The following is a 15,000-nucleotide window of genomic DNA, read 5'->3' as shown; positions in this document are numbered from 1 at the left end:
TTGCTACTATTTCAAAAAGTATATAAGTAATAGTAATACCATTGTAACTATTGCAACCGTTATTTTAACTACTATTGTTACAATTACCGTCGTTACCATTATTATCGTCACCATGATCATTATTCTCATCTTCATTACTAGTTTGCTTCTGTTTTCATCATTAATTTCACTATTGTTAACTGTACCATCAACGTGACCATATTTGTGGTTATTAGTAATCATTATCATCCTCATCATGATCACCATATCAGTTGGTATATTAAGGAGCATTATTATCATAATTTTAACCACTGTAACAATACTCTTGGATGCCATACTTTAGTTTCTTTTAGCGGTGATATTAACATTACATTTACATTGTATTCCAGATGGCAGCTCCCTGGAATAACCGGGTCCTTCATCCGAGCACCTGACAGACGGATAGCATAGGATCTCCTCCCTTAAGGTTCGCAGGAGTAAAGATCCTTCGAACCAGGTATCCCCATTGTGTTGCTCTGAGGATCAGCTGACACCCTACCTTGAAGGGCGAAAGTTATTTCACCTTCTGCAGGATCGTTCGGTGGTCTTGTGAAGGAGCTGAAGGCGGGGTTGAGGAGCGGAGGTCGTGGAGGAGGATGGCATGTCCCTCGTAGCACCAGGATCCTTCAAGCATCCTATGTGTTCAGGTCCCACCGAACGCGCGAGTCTTTTGAAAGGAGCGCCTCGACCCTTCGAAAAGTGATTCGGACCCCTCGATGAACTTATCAAAGTCTGTCCACAGGTATCCCGGCTTGTATAGAACCACCTGTGCCAGCTGGCTTGGTCCGGGTGATGTTCCATTCAGTAGATCATAGACACAGTGTTTTCCCCTCGAGTTCTTGCCTCTTAGAAACGTATTCCATGTTAATCAGTCGCGTTGTGAAGCGGGTTCGTTTCCATACCTGACCCTTCGCTAAGGAAGCATTCGGAACAGAGAAGTGTGACACTGCGATTCCCTGTGAGGAAGTAGGACGATTGCGAATGAAATAAACAAAAAATAAACAGCGCAAAACAACAAGAAAATACTGTGAATAATAGTTAAAACACCGTTTTATCTTCGGTCGACTATGATAGAGATGGAGGTCGCGAGGACAAGGCTGCTGGCGGCCGTCCTCGCTCTGAACGTCTTCGCGGCAGGTGAGGCCTGGTTTGAGTGCTTGAACTTTGAAGTTTACAAGTATGATGGTTCGTGTTGATAACCGAATGTAAAGAATGAGAAAGTAAAGCATGTTAATTAACAATAATTAAGTTAGCTAGTATTAACTAGTGATATATAAGAATACTTTCATAATTTGAAATTGTATTTGAGAGAGAGAGAGAGAGAGAGAGAGAAAGAGAGAGAGAGAGAGAGAGAAATAGAGAGAGAGAGAGAAAGAGAGAGAGACAGAGATAATAGTAAATAAATATGATTAAGGTCTCCAAAGGTTAAGCTGTGAACATCAAATTTGATTTGGTGCAGCTACTCAGTTGAAAAATAAATACTAAATAACTTCGCACCGTTAAGCTTTAAAAATACGTAATATATTGAAACAGTACGAAATGGTTTGTCTAAAAAAAAAAAAAAAAAAAAATAGTTTGATTGATCATTGGGCCAATTTATAACTGAAATTATTTCTCGAATAAAAAAAAAAAAAAAAAATAGATAATAGGAAGATGAAGAACAGAAAAGAGACAGAAAAAAGTAGTAGGAAACTAATATAACCTTCTCTCAAGGCATACATAGCATTCCTAACTTTACAATAGATAATAAATGACGAATATGAGTAGGTAAACAAGACTAAGAACAAAAAATAGAGGAAAATAGAAGCATGAAAAACGTGATATTTTCTTTCACTTAGAACTTGTGAGTCTCCAGTGGCCTAAAACTTTCTCAGAAATAGTTACTACTGTTTGTGAATACACTGACTGCATTATGAATTACAGAGTATGAATTTTAACGTTGAGCTTTTCGTACAAAACTGGACGGATTCTATGGACTTTGAAGTAATGTGTTTATTTATGTTTATGTGTGTATACATACATGCATGCATGCATACATACATACATACATACATACATACATACATACATACATACATACATACATACATACATACATACATACATACATACATACATACATACACACATACATGCATACACACACATACATAAATACATACTTATATGTGTATACATACGTATATATGTATATGTATGTATATATATATATATATATATATACGTATACACACACACACACACACACACACACACACACACACACACACACACACACACACACACACACACACACACACACGTATATATATATATATATATATATATATATATATATATATACATATATATATATATATATAAATGCATATATTATATATGCAGATATGTTTATAGACAGACATAGTATAATATGAACATTTCACGTTGGTTCTGGTCGACAGCTTCAACCTAATGTCTGTTCGTCCGCCTTCCTTTCGAAAGCCTCGCAGGAGGGAATCCTAAATCGCTCTCATGTCTGTCCCTGTCTCCCGCAGGCGGCACCCCCCTGTACCCCCCGACGTCCAGCTGGCCTGCGGCGGGCGAGGGCGGCGGCGGCGGCGGCGGCGAGCAGGCGTCCGCCGCGTACTCGCGGGGCGGCCTGGCGGGGCTGCCGCGCCCCCTGCACTTCCCGCCGCCGCGCCCCGACGACCGCTACAACCTGGTCCACCGCCGCCAGTACTTCGCTTCGTTCCCGCGGCGCCAGCTGGACCTGAAGGCGTCGCCGCCGCTGGACTACGAGCTGGAGCCGTCGTACCAGCAGGGCGTCAACATGTACCAGTACGCCTACACGGAGAGCACCACCTACGGCGACCCCAGCAAGTACGCGGGCGGGACGGGGCGACGCGTGGGCGCGGGCGGCGGCGCGCGGCTGGGGCGGAGGTACGGCGAGAGGGTGTGGTGGCCCCGGATGCCCCTGACCGTGCTGGGGGCGCGCTCGGAACCCTACCTGGGCAGGGTCGTCGAGCACGAGGACCAGCAGCTGCGCCCCGCGCCCCTGAAGCGGCCGAGGGACGACCCGCCAGCCTACAGCGACACCGAGGACATGCCGCACTACAGGTACGACGTGGGCGGCGAGGGGGACGCCGGCGCCGTCTACGAGAGGGGGGCGGGCGGTGGGCGAGGGGGAGAGGGGCGGGGAGAGGGGGAGGAGGGCGGCCCTTCGCAGAACGCGTCCCTGGTGGGCACGGTGCGCGTGCAGAAGTCGCTCAACCCCGCCAGGGACAAGGTCGTGTACGCCGACGTGCCGGCACTGACCAACGCCTCGGCCACGCCGCGCCCCCTGCACCGCGGGGTGGACTCCCTCCTGCAGATGATGAGCCAGGCGGACGAGGCGGCGCAGGAGGCGCCCTCGCCCCGACCCGCCCCGACGCCGGAGGCCCCCGAGGCCAAGAACAAGAGTAAGGCCGGAGCGCGGGATGCCGAGGAGGACCAGAGGATGCTGGCTCACGTGGGGGGCCCCTCGGAGCCGCAGGGGCCCTACGTCACCACCACCGTGGCCCTCGGCTCCATCATGCTGCTCGTCATCATCATCGTGGTGAGGATGTGTGAGTGTGTGTGTGTGCGGGTGTGCGGGTGTGTGTGTGTGTGTGTGTGTGTGTGTGTGTGTGTGTGTGTGTGTGTGTGTATGTGTGTGTGTGTGTGTGTGTGTGTGTGTGTGTGTGTGTGTGTGTGTGTGTGTGTGTGTGTGTGTGTGGGTGGGTGTGGGTGTGTGTGTGTGTGTGTGTGTGTTTGTGTTTATGTATGTGTGTGTGTCTGTGTATTTGTGTGTGTGTGTGTGTGTGTGTGTGTGTGTGTGTGTGTGTGTGTGTGTGTGTGTGTGTGTGTGTGTGTGTGTGTGTGTTCCAGCATTCATGTGCGTATGACTGGGTATATGTTTTGCGACTGTACAGCTTTGTCACAATTCTACGGCACACTCGCCACATTTCACTACCCATAAATGCATAAGCCCTTGCTATCTCCAAGGTTCAAACGACCCCCACTCCTTAACAGCTTAGAAGACCACACAGACCCCACGCAAACCAAGAATAAATACCACCGCATCACCCATACCCCTCGAAATATATATATAAAAAAGAAAATATAAAAGAAATATAACCATAAACAGGTAATGGTAGCCCTGCGAGTCCAGTGGAGGGAGCGAGCGAAGGCGGCGGAGGAGTGGTCAGTGAGGCCGCCCACTGTCCAGCCCGCCTCGCCTGCCTCCGTGGGCGTCGGTCCGCCCACTCCGCCGTCGCACTTGGATCCGCTCACGCACCTCCACGCGGAACCGATAAGGATTAAGGTGAGATAAGAGGACAGATTAGAGGAATGGATGATAAGATAGGAAGGGAAAAGGAAATAAAGGTGATAGATTATCATTCAAAGGGAAGAAGAAGGAAGAAAGAGACGAACAGTAATGGATAGAAATATGTAAAGATAATAGAGGTAAAATAAGATAAGAGATTAAAGTAAAGATAATGATAAGATATGGATAGAAAAAAAAATAACCCACACGAAAAGGAAATAATAATAAAAAAATATGGAATAACAAATATCTAAAATTATTTGAGTAAATTAATAGGTGGCAATAAAAAGAAAGAAACAGCAAAGCAATAATTCAAGAAGAATCAAAGATAGGTATAACTTTTAACGGCATATTAGAAAGGATATACGAACGAGGGAGAGAAGAAAAATGACACTAAGTAACATCATAAAATAAAATAAAATAAATAAATAAGTAAATAAAAATAATGAAACTAAAAAAAAAAACACTTCATCAGTACGCACAAAGAAAATGGTTTTATAACTATAATACAAAACTCAAAGTTCTTTCAGGCGAAAGGTCTCCTCGAACGCAGGGGGTCAAACACCAGCCTGACCTTGGAACTGCCCTCGACCTGCCCGCCGCCAGAGGTCACCTCACCGCCTCGACACTGGTCAGTTTTTTTTGTTTTGTTTTTGTCTTAGTTTCATATTTTTTTGTGTTTTCTTTCTCATTGTTTCTTGTTTTGTTGCTTGTCTTCTCTTTTCTTCTTCTTTTTCCTTCTCTATCTCCCCCTTCTCCTCCTCTCTTTCCTTTTCTTTATCATCTCCTTTCATCCTCCTCCTCCTCCTCTTCCCTCTTTTTTTTTGTTGTCTTCTTCTTCTTCCACCTTTTCTTTCTTTCTTCTTCCTTACGTGTATTTTGCTTTCTTTCTCTCTCTCTCTTCTACTTATAAAATTGTTTATTTCGTTGTTCAGATTTCATAGATCGTAGGCCTAATGGCATTATAAAAAAGGATATATTGAGAGTTCATTAAATATTCATTATATTTTATTATACATTATTCTACCCTCATATTTCATCTGTTTTAGTATGAAACCTAAAGTTCTGTAGAAGTAATCACTGTAGTAAAGAAAAAACATCTTAAATCATACTCAAGTAAATATCTTAAAGCTTCTTTAAGTGGTAAATATATGTAAGTCGTAATAAAAGGCATCTTTAAGGGATAAATATCAATAAAATATCTTCCTTTTCCAAAGCATTTTCGCGAAACCCCTAAAATTAATATTTATTCAGTAACATGTCATATTTCTCAGCTACATTAACACATTACCAAACACATTACAAAAACACAAAGGCAATAACGTGTTTAAAGTTCAAGAAACGAAACACAGCCACAGTAAGCAAAGAAACACAAAAACCCACAACGTTTCGGTTAAAACATAGCATTCCCTATCTGGTTGAAACGTCATTTGAGGGGAAACTCACCCAAAAATGACATCCCGTGAAGATACCTTTTTTTAAAAAGTCTATTCATGCATTCATTATGATCATTTTTATTACTTAACTCGAAACGAATTGGTTTTTCGACATTCTTCACTTTACTGTTGACTGTGTTTCGTTTCACTCTGCCTTACAAGCGAATCATACATAAGTATCCCCAGCACACCGGAGGAGTTTTTGATGACCGCTGGCAACAGGATGAGCAGGAGGCAGCTGAGACACTGCTTGAGGGACACGAGGGCGCTGCATGCCGAGTTCTGGGAGGTCCCTCTCAACTTGCCTGATAAGTAAGGGAGAGCTTTGTGTGCGTTGTGTATGTAGGTCTTTTTTTTATCTTCCTTTTTTTGTATATTTTTTGTATTTCTTTGAGTTTATTTTTAATTTTTTTGGTTACTGTTTGGCTGGTGTGTTGTTGATTTGTTTGTATTTTTTATGGGTTGGGTGTGTGTGTATGATTTCTCCTTTATTGAGTTTGTAATGTGTGTGTGTGTGTGTGTGTGTGTGTGTGTGTGTGTGTGTGTGTGTGTGTGTGTGTGTGTGTGTGTGTGTGTGTGTGTGTGTGTTCTCTATATTACGGATACAATTGAGTATGTTGAAAAAAAATAATAATTCAAGATATTATTCATATTCAGTATTACTTCTTAGTTCTAACACACACTGAATATATTTCAAGGAGGCTATATAATATATTTACTGGTAGTACTTTTTACTTATATATAGTTTCTGCAATAATGCAAACAGTCGAATTATGCAGAGATGTTCAAACTGATAATGATATATCTCCTGCTTCTCTATTTTAGCAGCAACCATGAGCCCCGATAAACAGGTGCACCATTGAAGATAATTCTACAGTTATACATTCTACATTCACTTTAATCATTTTTCTACAGAGATATTTACAGCAACAATATCTTCTGAATATGATAACAAGAGTACTGGGACGTCGTTGTAATCCTAAATTCTAATAAACCAGTGGAAATTCAAGTTATTCATACATTCAACATTCAATTTACACGAATTCTCAATGAGATATTTGTACCAGCGATGCAATACCTGGTACTAGGATAACAGTAACGTCGATATAATCCTGAGTTCTGATGAAAAATGGAACATTGAACACAATTTCAGTTATTCATACATTCAGCATTCAATTTGCACGAATTTCCAACAAAATATCTATACCGGCGATTCAATACCTGGTGTTAGCATTACGGTGACGATGAACAATTGAATATTTGGCGATATTTTACAGACATTCAACGATATATCTATACCATCGATACAGTTTTCGATATTAGCATTAGAGTGACATCGATATAACCTTGAAATACAATAAACAACTGCAACATTGAACATAAAACACAATCCTATAGTTACTCACACACCCAACATTCAATCTTGATAACTGGATTACAGTGACGCTATTACAACCTTGAATTTCGATGCACAGGTGTGACGTCCCAGGTTCTGCGGCCAAGAACAGGTATCGTACTGTACTGCCTAATGAAGCCACGCGAGTGAGGCTGGACACTGGAGATCCTGCGACTGCTTATATTAATGCTAACTACGTGAGGGTTAGTATTGATGTTGAGTGACGGACTTGTTTACTTTTTGTTAACTGGGATTTTTATTTGTACATGTGGGTGTTTGGTGGGATAAGTTTTTAGTCTGTTAAGAGTTTGTTTTTTTCTTCTTCATTAGTATGTCTCTTTGTCTTTGTTATCCCTCTTTTCTTGTCCATCCCTTTCTTTGTATGTATGTCCGTGTCTATGTATGTATGCATGTATGTGCGTCACTCCCTGTCTCTGTCTGCCTCACTTTCTCTCTCATTCACTGTTTGTTGTTTGCCCCTTACGTCCTTTTCTCTCTCTTTCTCCCCTCCCTCCCCTCTAACACCCCCCCTCCCTCACTAAACCCCTTCCCTCCCTCTCCTCCCCCCAGGGCTACGACGGCGAGGAGAAAGCGTACGTGGTGACCCAGGGTCCTCTAGCCAACACCGTGGCTGACCTCTGGGCGCTGGTCATGCAGGAGAGGTCACCGGCCGTGGTCATGATCACCAGACTCAAGGAGAAGCGGAGAGTCAAGTGCGAGCCGTACGTGCCCGCCCTCAGCGCCACGTACGGAGACATCACGGTCACGGTCAAGCAACTCATACACAAGAACGGATACACGACTCGTCAGCTGTTGCTCCAGGTGGGTCTTCGCCTCTTGGTTCCTGGCCGTTGGCGCTCTTTTGGGAATTCCTGTTAGACCGTTTGGAATTCCTGTTAGAGTGTTTGGAATTCCTGTTTGACTGTTTGGAATTCCTGTTTGACTGTTTGGAATTCCTGTGAGACTGTTTGGAATTCCTGTTAGGTTATTAGAGCTGGTTATTTAAAATTCCCCTTCGGGCTACTGGGAATTCCTGTTAGGTCATTGAAAATTTCATGGTTATTGGGGATTCCTATTGGAATACTTGGAAAACGACTGGCTATTGGGAATTCCAGTTACGTTATTGGAGATTCCCGTTAGAATATTTGGAATTCCTCTTAGGCTATTGGCACTGACTATTAAGAAATCGCTCTTGGATCATTGGCACTGACTACTGGGCATTCCTGTTAAGCTATTGTTTACTAGAGACTGCACATTCCTCATTAGCTATTGGTCACTGAATACCGTCTATTGACTCCAAACTATTAATCAAGATGAAGCTTGTGCACGTTAAGGGAGCCCGATTTAGGAATTATTGATCTTAATTCTAATAAGGATATTACATTATACATATCACCTGACATCGTCTGACCTATTAGTTACTAGTCCACACGAATGCATAATCCATTGACAGTACACAGTTAGAATTGCGATATGTTTATGCGTACAGTTCCTACGAGTTTTAAGCTAAACTCGTTTTCCAGAATATCTATCATTATTTTTTTTGTTCGTGTATTATGTGTGCTTTAGTATTCTTTACAATACATGTGGGGGAATAATTCGAGATATGGATGTATCATAATCACCCGTGTAATAAAGAAACATGATTCAATATTATATGGTAAGGTATTATAAATAGTAAGGAATTTTAACATGGAAAGCCCAGTGGATTTAGTAACTTTTTCAAGAAATTCATTAGCAGAAATTACGTGCTTCTCATAACTATTAAGTTCTGTTAACGACTGCTATTCCATTAAACAACCATTTAAATTATCAATACATCTAACAGACTCATTCTTTCATTTCTTCCCTTAACAACCATCAGTAAAAACTATCCATTCATTCATTCCTCCATCAACCGACGTCCGTGAAATCGACCCATTCACCCATTTCTCCCTTTAACAACCAACAACGAAACTGAACCACGCATCCAGTTCTTCAACTCAACCAAGTATTCAGTTCAGTCCTCTCGTGCGTCTTACAGTCGACCCAATCATTCATCTTTCACTTGACAGGATCAAGGAAAACGACCCATTCCTTCATCGAACCATCAATGAAATCGACCCACGCATTCATTTCTTCAACATAACTTACGGTCGAATATTTACTCAGTCCTCTCCTTCGTCTAACAGTCGCCTCAGGCCTTCATTCATAAACCACTTCACAAAACTCAATGAAAACGACTCATGAATTCATTCTTCCATCGAACCAGCATCATTGGAATCGATTCGTGTATCCATTCCTCCGATTTAACCTGCGGTCAAGTATTCAATTCAGTCCTTCTCTTCGTCAATTCAATAATTCATTTATCACTTAACAAACGCCAATAAAAACGCGCGTTCATTAATTTATCCGTGAAAACGACCCACCCACCAATTTCTCTATCGAACAAGCATTTCTTAACTTAACCTGCGGCCAAGTATCCCTTAAGTCCCCCCATTTCGGCCAAGTACCATTAAGTCCTCCATTTCCTCACTTAACCCGCGGCCAAGTATTAAGTCCTCTCTTTCGTCCACCAGCGCCGGGAGGAGGTTCACGAGACGCTGCACTTCTGGTACACCGCCTGGCCCGACCACAAGACCCCCACGGAGCCCGACCAGCTGCTCGCCATGTCCCTGGAGGTCGACCACGTCAGGAAGGCAAGTTGGGGGGGGGAGTTCCTGCTTGTAAGGATGATGGTGATGATGATGATGATAAGGATGGTGATGATGATGATAGGGGTCTTTCACTGTTTGTTTGATTCCTCTATTCTCTCGTTCTCTAATTTTCTGTTTTGTGTTTTTCGTTCTTTTTATTTATTTTATTGTTATTTGGCTTTTCCTTTTCTCTTATTATTTTCGGTTCTGTCTTGTTTCCCTTCTTTTTTATTTCCATTTTCTTTTTTTTCTCTAATTCCCTTTCTTTTCTTTCCCATGTCTTTTTCCTGTTTCTCGTTTATTCTACCCCGTCTTTCATTCTTTACTTATTATGTTTCTCGTGTTTTTTTTTTTTTTTTTTTTTTTTTTTTTTTTGTCTGTCGTTCATCTTCTTTCGTTTTTCCTTCGTGTCTCCTTCCCTTTCTTTTCTTTTTTCCACCATTCGTCTCCTTTTTTCTCTATTCCCCTTGTCTTTCTCTTCTCTTTCTCATTCCATCAATCTGTGCAATAAATGAGACGGTGACAAGTTCAGGTCATGCAGCTAATTAACAAAATTACCACTTTATTTAGTGCTTTTATTATCCAAAACACACAGATATACAGAATTACGATATCAATCTATCTATATTCACATCTAAATTAATATACATATCTGTATCTATATCTATATACCTAAGCTGAAAAACAAACGCACAAAGAGATGAAAAACAAAGCATGGAGCACATCACAGCAACAACCACAGTACCCCCCCCAAACCATTAATTCCTACCCCGCCCCCCCCCCTTTAGACTGGCACCGGAAGCGCCCGCGGTCCCGTCATCGTGCACTGTTCCGCTGGCATCGGACGCAGCGGCTGTTTCATCGCCATCAGCATGGCCATTAACCAGCTGTTGGAAGAAGACTGCGTTGATATCCTTGGGATCTTGTGCCAAATGAGGCTAGATAGGTGGGTTTTCGGTATTTATTTATGTATTCGTTTGATTTATTGATCTATTTTTGAAAGGATTTATTCGGAGGAATGTGTTTTTTTTTTTTTTTTTTTTGTATCTGTGGTCTGTATTGGGTTACTGTGTCAAGTCTCATCTAGATTCCTTTAAAAATTATCTCTTTCGTTAGGTATATGCAATAGCAATGTACGGATTTGCGTGTAAACAACAGATGAAAGAAAATTTTGCTATATATATTAAATTGAATGTTTCATATGTTTTGCGGCACTGGCTGATTTAAAAAAAAAAAATTCAATATCTGTTTCTGAAGGTAACCATATAATCTGAAAATGTCACCCCTGCAACCCACACTGTTTCATCCCGATATAGTTCTATAATAATCTTAAAATCCATGAAATCTCAACAAAATCTATATTAACGAATTTAGCTCACACCCACCTCCCCCGCAATTGACTTCTCTTCGACCTGCCCTTTTTAACGCTTCCTGCGCCTCCCACAGGGGCGGAATGGTCCAGACCGGAGAGCAGTACGAGTTCATTCACCGTGCCGTGGCGCTGTACGAGTCCACGCTGCCAGCCGTGTGTGTGAACAAGTGATGCACGCCCTCTGACAGCTACCATGCCCTCCCCATGAACATTTCATGACCTCCCCCACCACGGAGTATCTGTGGGGGCCACGGACACTACTGCCCAGGGGCTTCTGTGGGATGGAAAAGCCGACTCACCAGGCAGTCTCTGCAAGGGCCTCACTGTCCGTGCTGTCATGCCATGTACAACAGCCAGCAGGTGTTCACGTACGTCCTCAGTGCACCAGACGCGTACCGAGGACATGTTGCGATATGTACAGCGTGTACTTAACAGACGCGTACCGAGGACATGTTGCGATATGTACATCGTGTACTTAACAAGTGCAGTTTGTTACGTTCCACATGGAGGACCTTCAATATCTGTGTGGTGCCGTGAGGACCGTCGACGGCAGACCCGTTGATAAAATAACAGCGTTCGCGTCTTGTTTGATGTGGATCTCCGGCAAAAGACAAGGCACATTGGCCCGGTTTCCTCTGGGTGAACAAGTGTCTTCCTGGACACTCGGTCTGATGAAAGACAAAAAACAACAACAATTTTCCCAGTAATACAAGATAGATAAATATGGCAGCTTAACTAGAGTGTAAACATAAGCATGAATTATTGTCTATCCGAGTGATGTACTTATTTTAACAAAGATATTTATCAGTTGTCATACGATACTTATTTTCTGTAATATAATGTATGCATAAAAAACATGAATATACAGTATTCACCCATACATACACACCACGTAACACCACACGGCCACGCACGCCCATATATACGCGCACGCGCGCGCACACACACACACACACACACACACACACACACACACACACACACACACACACACACACACACACACACACACACACACACACACACACACACACCATACTGTATATATATATTTATACGCACATTTCTATCTATCCATCTATCTTTACCTGTCTGTCCGTCTGTCTGTATATCCATCTATCTATAAATATATATTTATTTATATTTATATGTAAGGGCCTCCCAAAGGATGTCTGAGATTTCGCAACAAGCTGAACCATCCTCAACTCCTGTGCGTATACGATTGAGTCACATCCTTCGCCGCACCCGCTAACCCTGACTCGCAAATCCCCCTCTGCGAGTCGGAGGTCTCGATGTTTTGCGTGAACTGAAGCTTCGGACTTAACGGTACAGTGATGCAGTGAAATTGTACGTTTATTTGTAAATAAAAAAAAGAAAAAAGAAAAGAAAAGAAGAAAGAAGATAGAAAAAAAGGCGGACGGCGTATTATGTTTGTAATGGAAGGGATTGACTCATTCTGGTAAGTCCTTTTTTTTTTTTTTTAAGAGTAGAGAGAAAATCAAGGCCAAAGATCGGGAGGTGTTCTTTTTCCATCGTAAGTATTTGGAGTGAGGTGGCAGTGTGAACAATAACGATAATAATAATAACAACCTCGTTCAACGTCTGTGTATGAGGCACAGGCCTTACTTGACCAGTAGCAGAATTCTTTCAAAGCAGCGTGGTATTCTCAGCCCCCACAAGGCCCGGCTCTAAAGGGGGTACCTGTCTGTGGAATATTTGCAGGATCCATCAGCTCGCAAGCTCTTGACAAAAAGAAAAAAAAAGAAAAAAAAAAAAAAAAAAAAATAATATGTTCCACCTCACCTCCATAGCTCTTTTCGTGAGTCCTTCTGAATGCTGAATGCAAGACTCGTGATCCTGGAGAATTACATTTTTTTTTTTTTCATTCGTCTAGAACAAAAGGAAAAAAAGAAATCGAGGCATAATGAGTGTTCGTACAATTAATTCCTTGCTCGGAGAGACTCTGGCAAGCACCTTGGTGTTAATATAATTAGTCGACATGTAGCATTATTAGTGTCTGAGTGATGCAGTTCAGTGTGATATTAAGCATTAGGTTTAGGTGATATTCCGGAGAATATTTATTTTGTTTGACATAAAACCTGATCCAGGTGGATCGACCGGGGAACCTGCAAAGGTGTAATTTCTTCAAGTGTGAGTTTGTTCACCTAACCGACGCACTGGGGATCGCGATAGGAACCAAACAAAAAAATATATATATTTTGGCTTCATTCTAAGACTTGTGTTAGCCACAGAAAGGACGTTTCTTGGCCAGTGGATATTTAACCTAGTTTAATCCCCCTTAAAGGAAGAAAACGGACGTCACGACAGTTCATTTTTGGGCCAAAAGGCGCGTTGATTTGTTACCTTGCATTCAGCTCAAAGCTCACACAAAATAACTTCTGTGAAACATGTAGATACAATTTTCTAAGTATAATGATAATAAAGACAAAGGTGTTTCGTGGCTGGAAGACAATGTCGAAGATGGGGCTGCTGGAACTGGACTCTTTACCAAAACAAAAACAAAAAAAGAAAATGCAATGGCTCAATTCCTATGTTAGCTTTTGTGCAGAATATTCGGTAAAGATTTCCGTTCTATCTCTCTCCAGTGTTCCACCTCAGTTATGCCTGTAGATATCCTCACAGACTCACAAAGAACTAATTGGTGTGTTCACTTAGCACAGGGGTCGAAGCACGAGAACACCCACTGTACACACAACACAATAACATAAACAGTACTGTACTTATACAACAGCAAATAAATTATCAAAAGAAAAAAATACATATATTTTATGGTGTATTCTTAAAATTGATTTATCTACCAAAGTGGACAAAAATATATATATATAAAAAAGGGATTCAAAAAGGGCATGGTCCTTCCCTTCATGAGGCTCTGGGTAGCCGTGGGATATTAAATGTCATGTTAGTGTAACGAGAGAGAGAGAAAGACTCTCGTCAGTTCGGTGTATTTTCGATGTATTTGTCTGGAGGTTCTGTGTGTGGGGTTGGCGTTGTAGGTTCCCCTCCTGTACGCACAGTTTATATACTGGAGCTTTAATAAGGAGCTTTAAATCCATTACCCGGTGTGTTATAAGTGAGTAGTGTTACTGGACTGCGGCAGAGAAGGATTTTGTGATGGCGATACTCGTCTTGTATCTAGGTGAAGTAACCGATTTTCTTTCTCTCGCAGTTAAGTATATTTTTCTTTACGCTTTGAAAGGTTTTTCATGTTTCTGATTAGCTGCAAGTGACGAGTCAAAAGAACCTCGGGTTATGGACAATATAACCTTAATTCTCTCATTAAATTGTCAGCTGTTTGAAGAAACCGCCATGTTTTATATGTAACGATGGATTAAGTGTTCAAAGCTGTGTTCATTTAAGTGAAAGGAAAATGTAACACCAAGCTAAGCAATGGATCAAAACGACTGGCCATTCCACTGTATATGAACCAGATTTTATTTTAACTGCAGCAGGTCCAACAGTATCATCTGATTGAAAGTAAACGTAATAAGCCTGTAAACTACCTCTACAGTGTATATTTTTTCATCATAACCGACTCGCCGATATCAATTTCTTGTAGTAGAAAATGTCAATAAGACAATGAAAATTAGACCTATCAAAACGCAGGATTTCAAGCTAGTTAAGAAGACTCGTTACTTCGGCGCGATTTGTTTGTTTTCATTGGACAACGTCAGCCAATCAGCTTTCGGTGTCTCCTGCGGGAAAAGTTCCAGCCAATCAGCGAGGTTTTACTAATTCAGTGTAGCCAATCATCGCCC

At 41.9% G+C, this 15,000-nt stretch overlaps 2 protein-coding genes across 3 annotated transcripts in view; both read left to right on the top strand.

Annotated features, from left to right (window-relative positions):
• Positions 1–238: 238 nt before the first annotated feature.
• On the top strand, positions 239–12,193 carry LOC125045730 (receptor-type tyrosine-protein phosphatase R-like). The gene is made up of 10 exons (XM_047643162.1): positions 239–1,155; positions 2,556–3,595; positions 4,166–4,342; positions 4,876–4,976; positions 5,968–6,093; positions 7,257–7,380; positions 7,748–7,999; positions 9,736–9,855; positions 10,641–10,798; positions 11,299–12,193. Exons 1-10 carry the CDS (start codon positions 1,086–1,088, stop codon positions 11,393–11,395), a joined length of 2,265 nt encoding a protein of 754 aa, XP_047499118.1. The 5' UTR covers positions 239–1,085; the 3' UTR covers positions 11,396–12,193.
• An 85-nt stretch (positions 12,194–12,278) lies between these two features.
• Positions 12,279–15,000, top strand: part of LOC125045204 (phosphopantothenoylcysteine decarboxylase subunit SIS2-like) — a 52,543-nt gene continuing 49,821 nt past the window's right edge. Inside the window, exon 1 of one of the 2 annotated variants that reach the window (XM_047642337.1) lies at positions 12,279–12,683. In XM_047642337.1, coding sequence (XP_047498293.1) covers positions 12,652–12,683 — 32 coding nt within the window. In that variant the 5' untranslated portion in view covers positions 12,279–12,651. The remainder of the gene's footprint in view (positions 12,684–15,000) is intronic. The other variant, XM_047642334.1, reaches the window with a different exon arrangement.

Source organism: Penaeus chinensis, chromosome 37 (genome assembly GCF_019202785.1).
Source record: "Penaeus chinensis breed Huanghai No. 1 chromosome 37, ASM1920278v2, whole genome shotgun sequence".
Lineage (NCBI taxonomy): Eukaryota > Metazoa > Arthropoda > Malacostraca > Decapoda > Penaeidae > Penaeus > Penaeus chinensis.
This window is presented reverse-complemented; position numbering and strand designations above follow the sequence as displayed.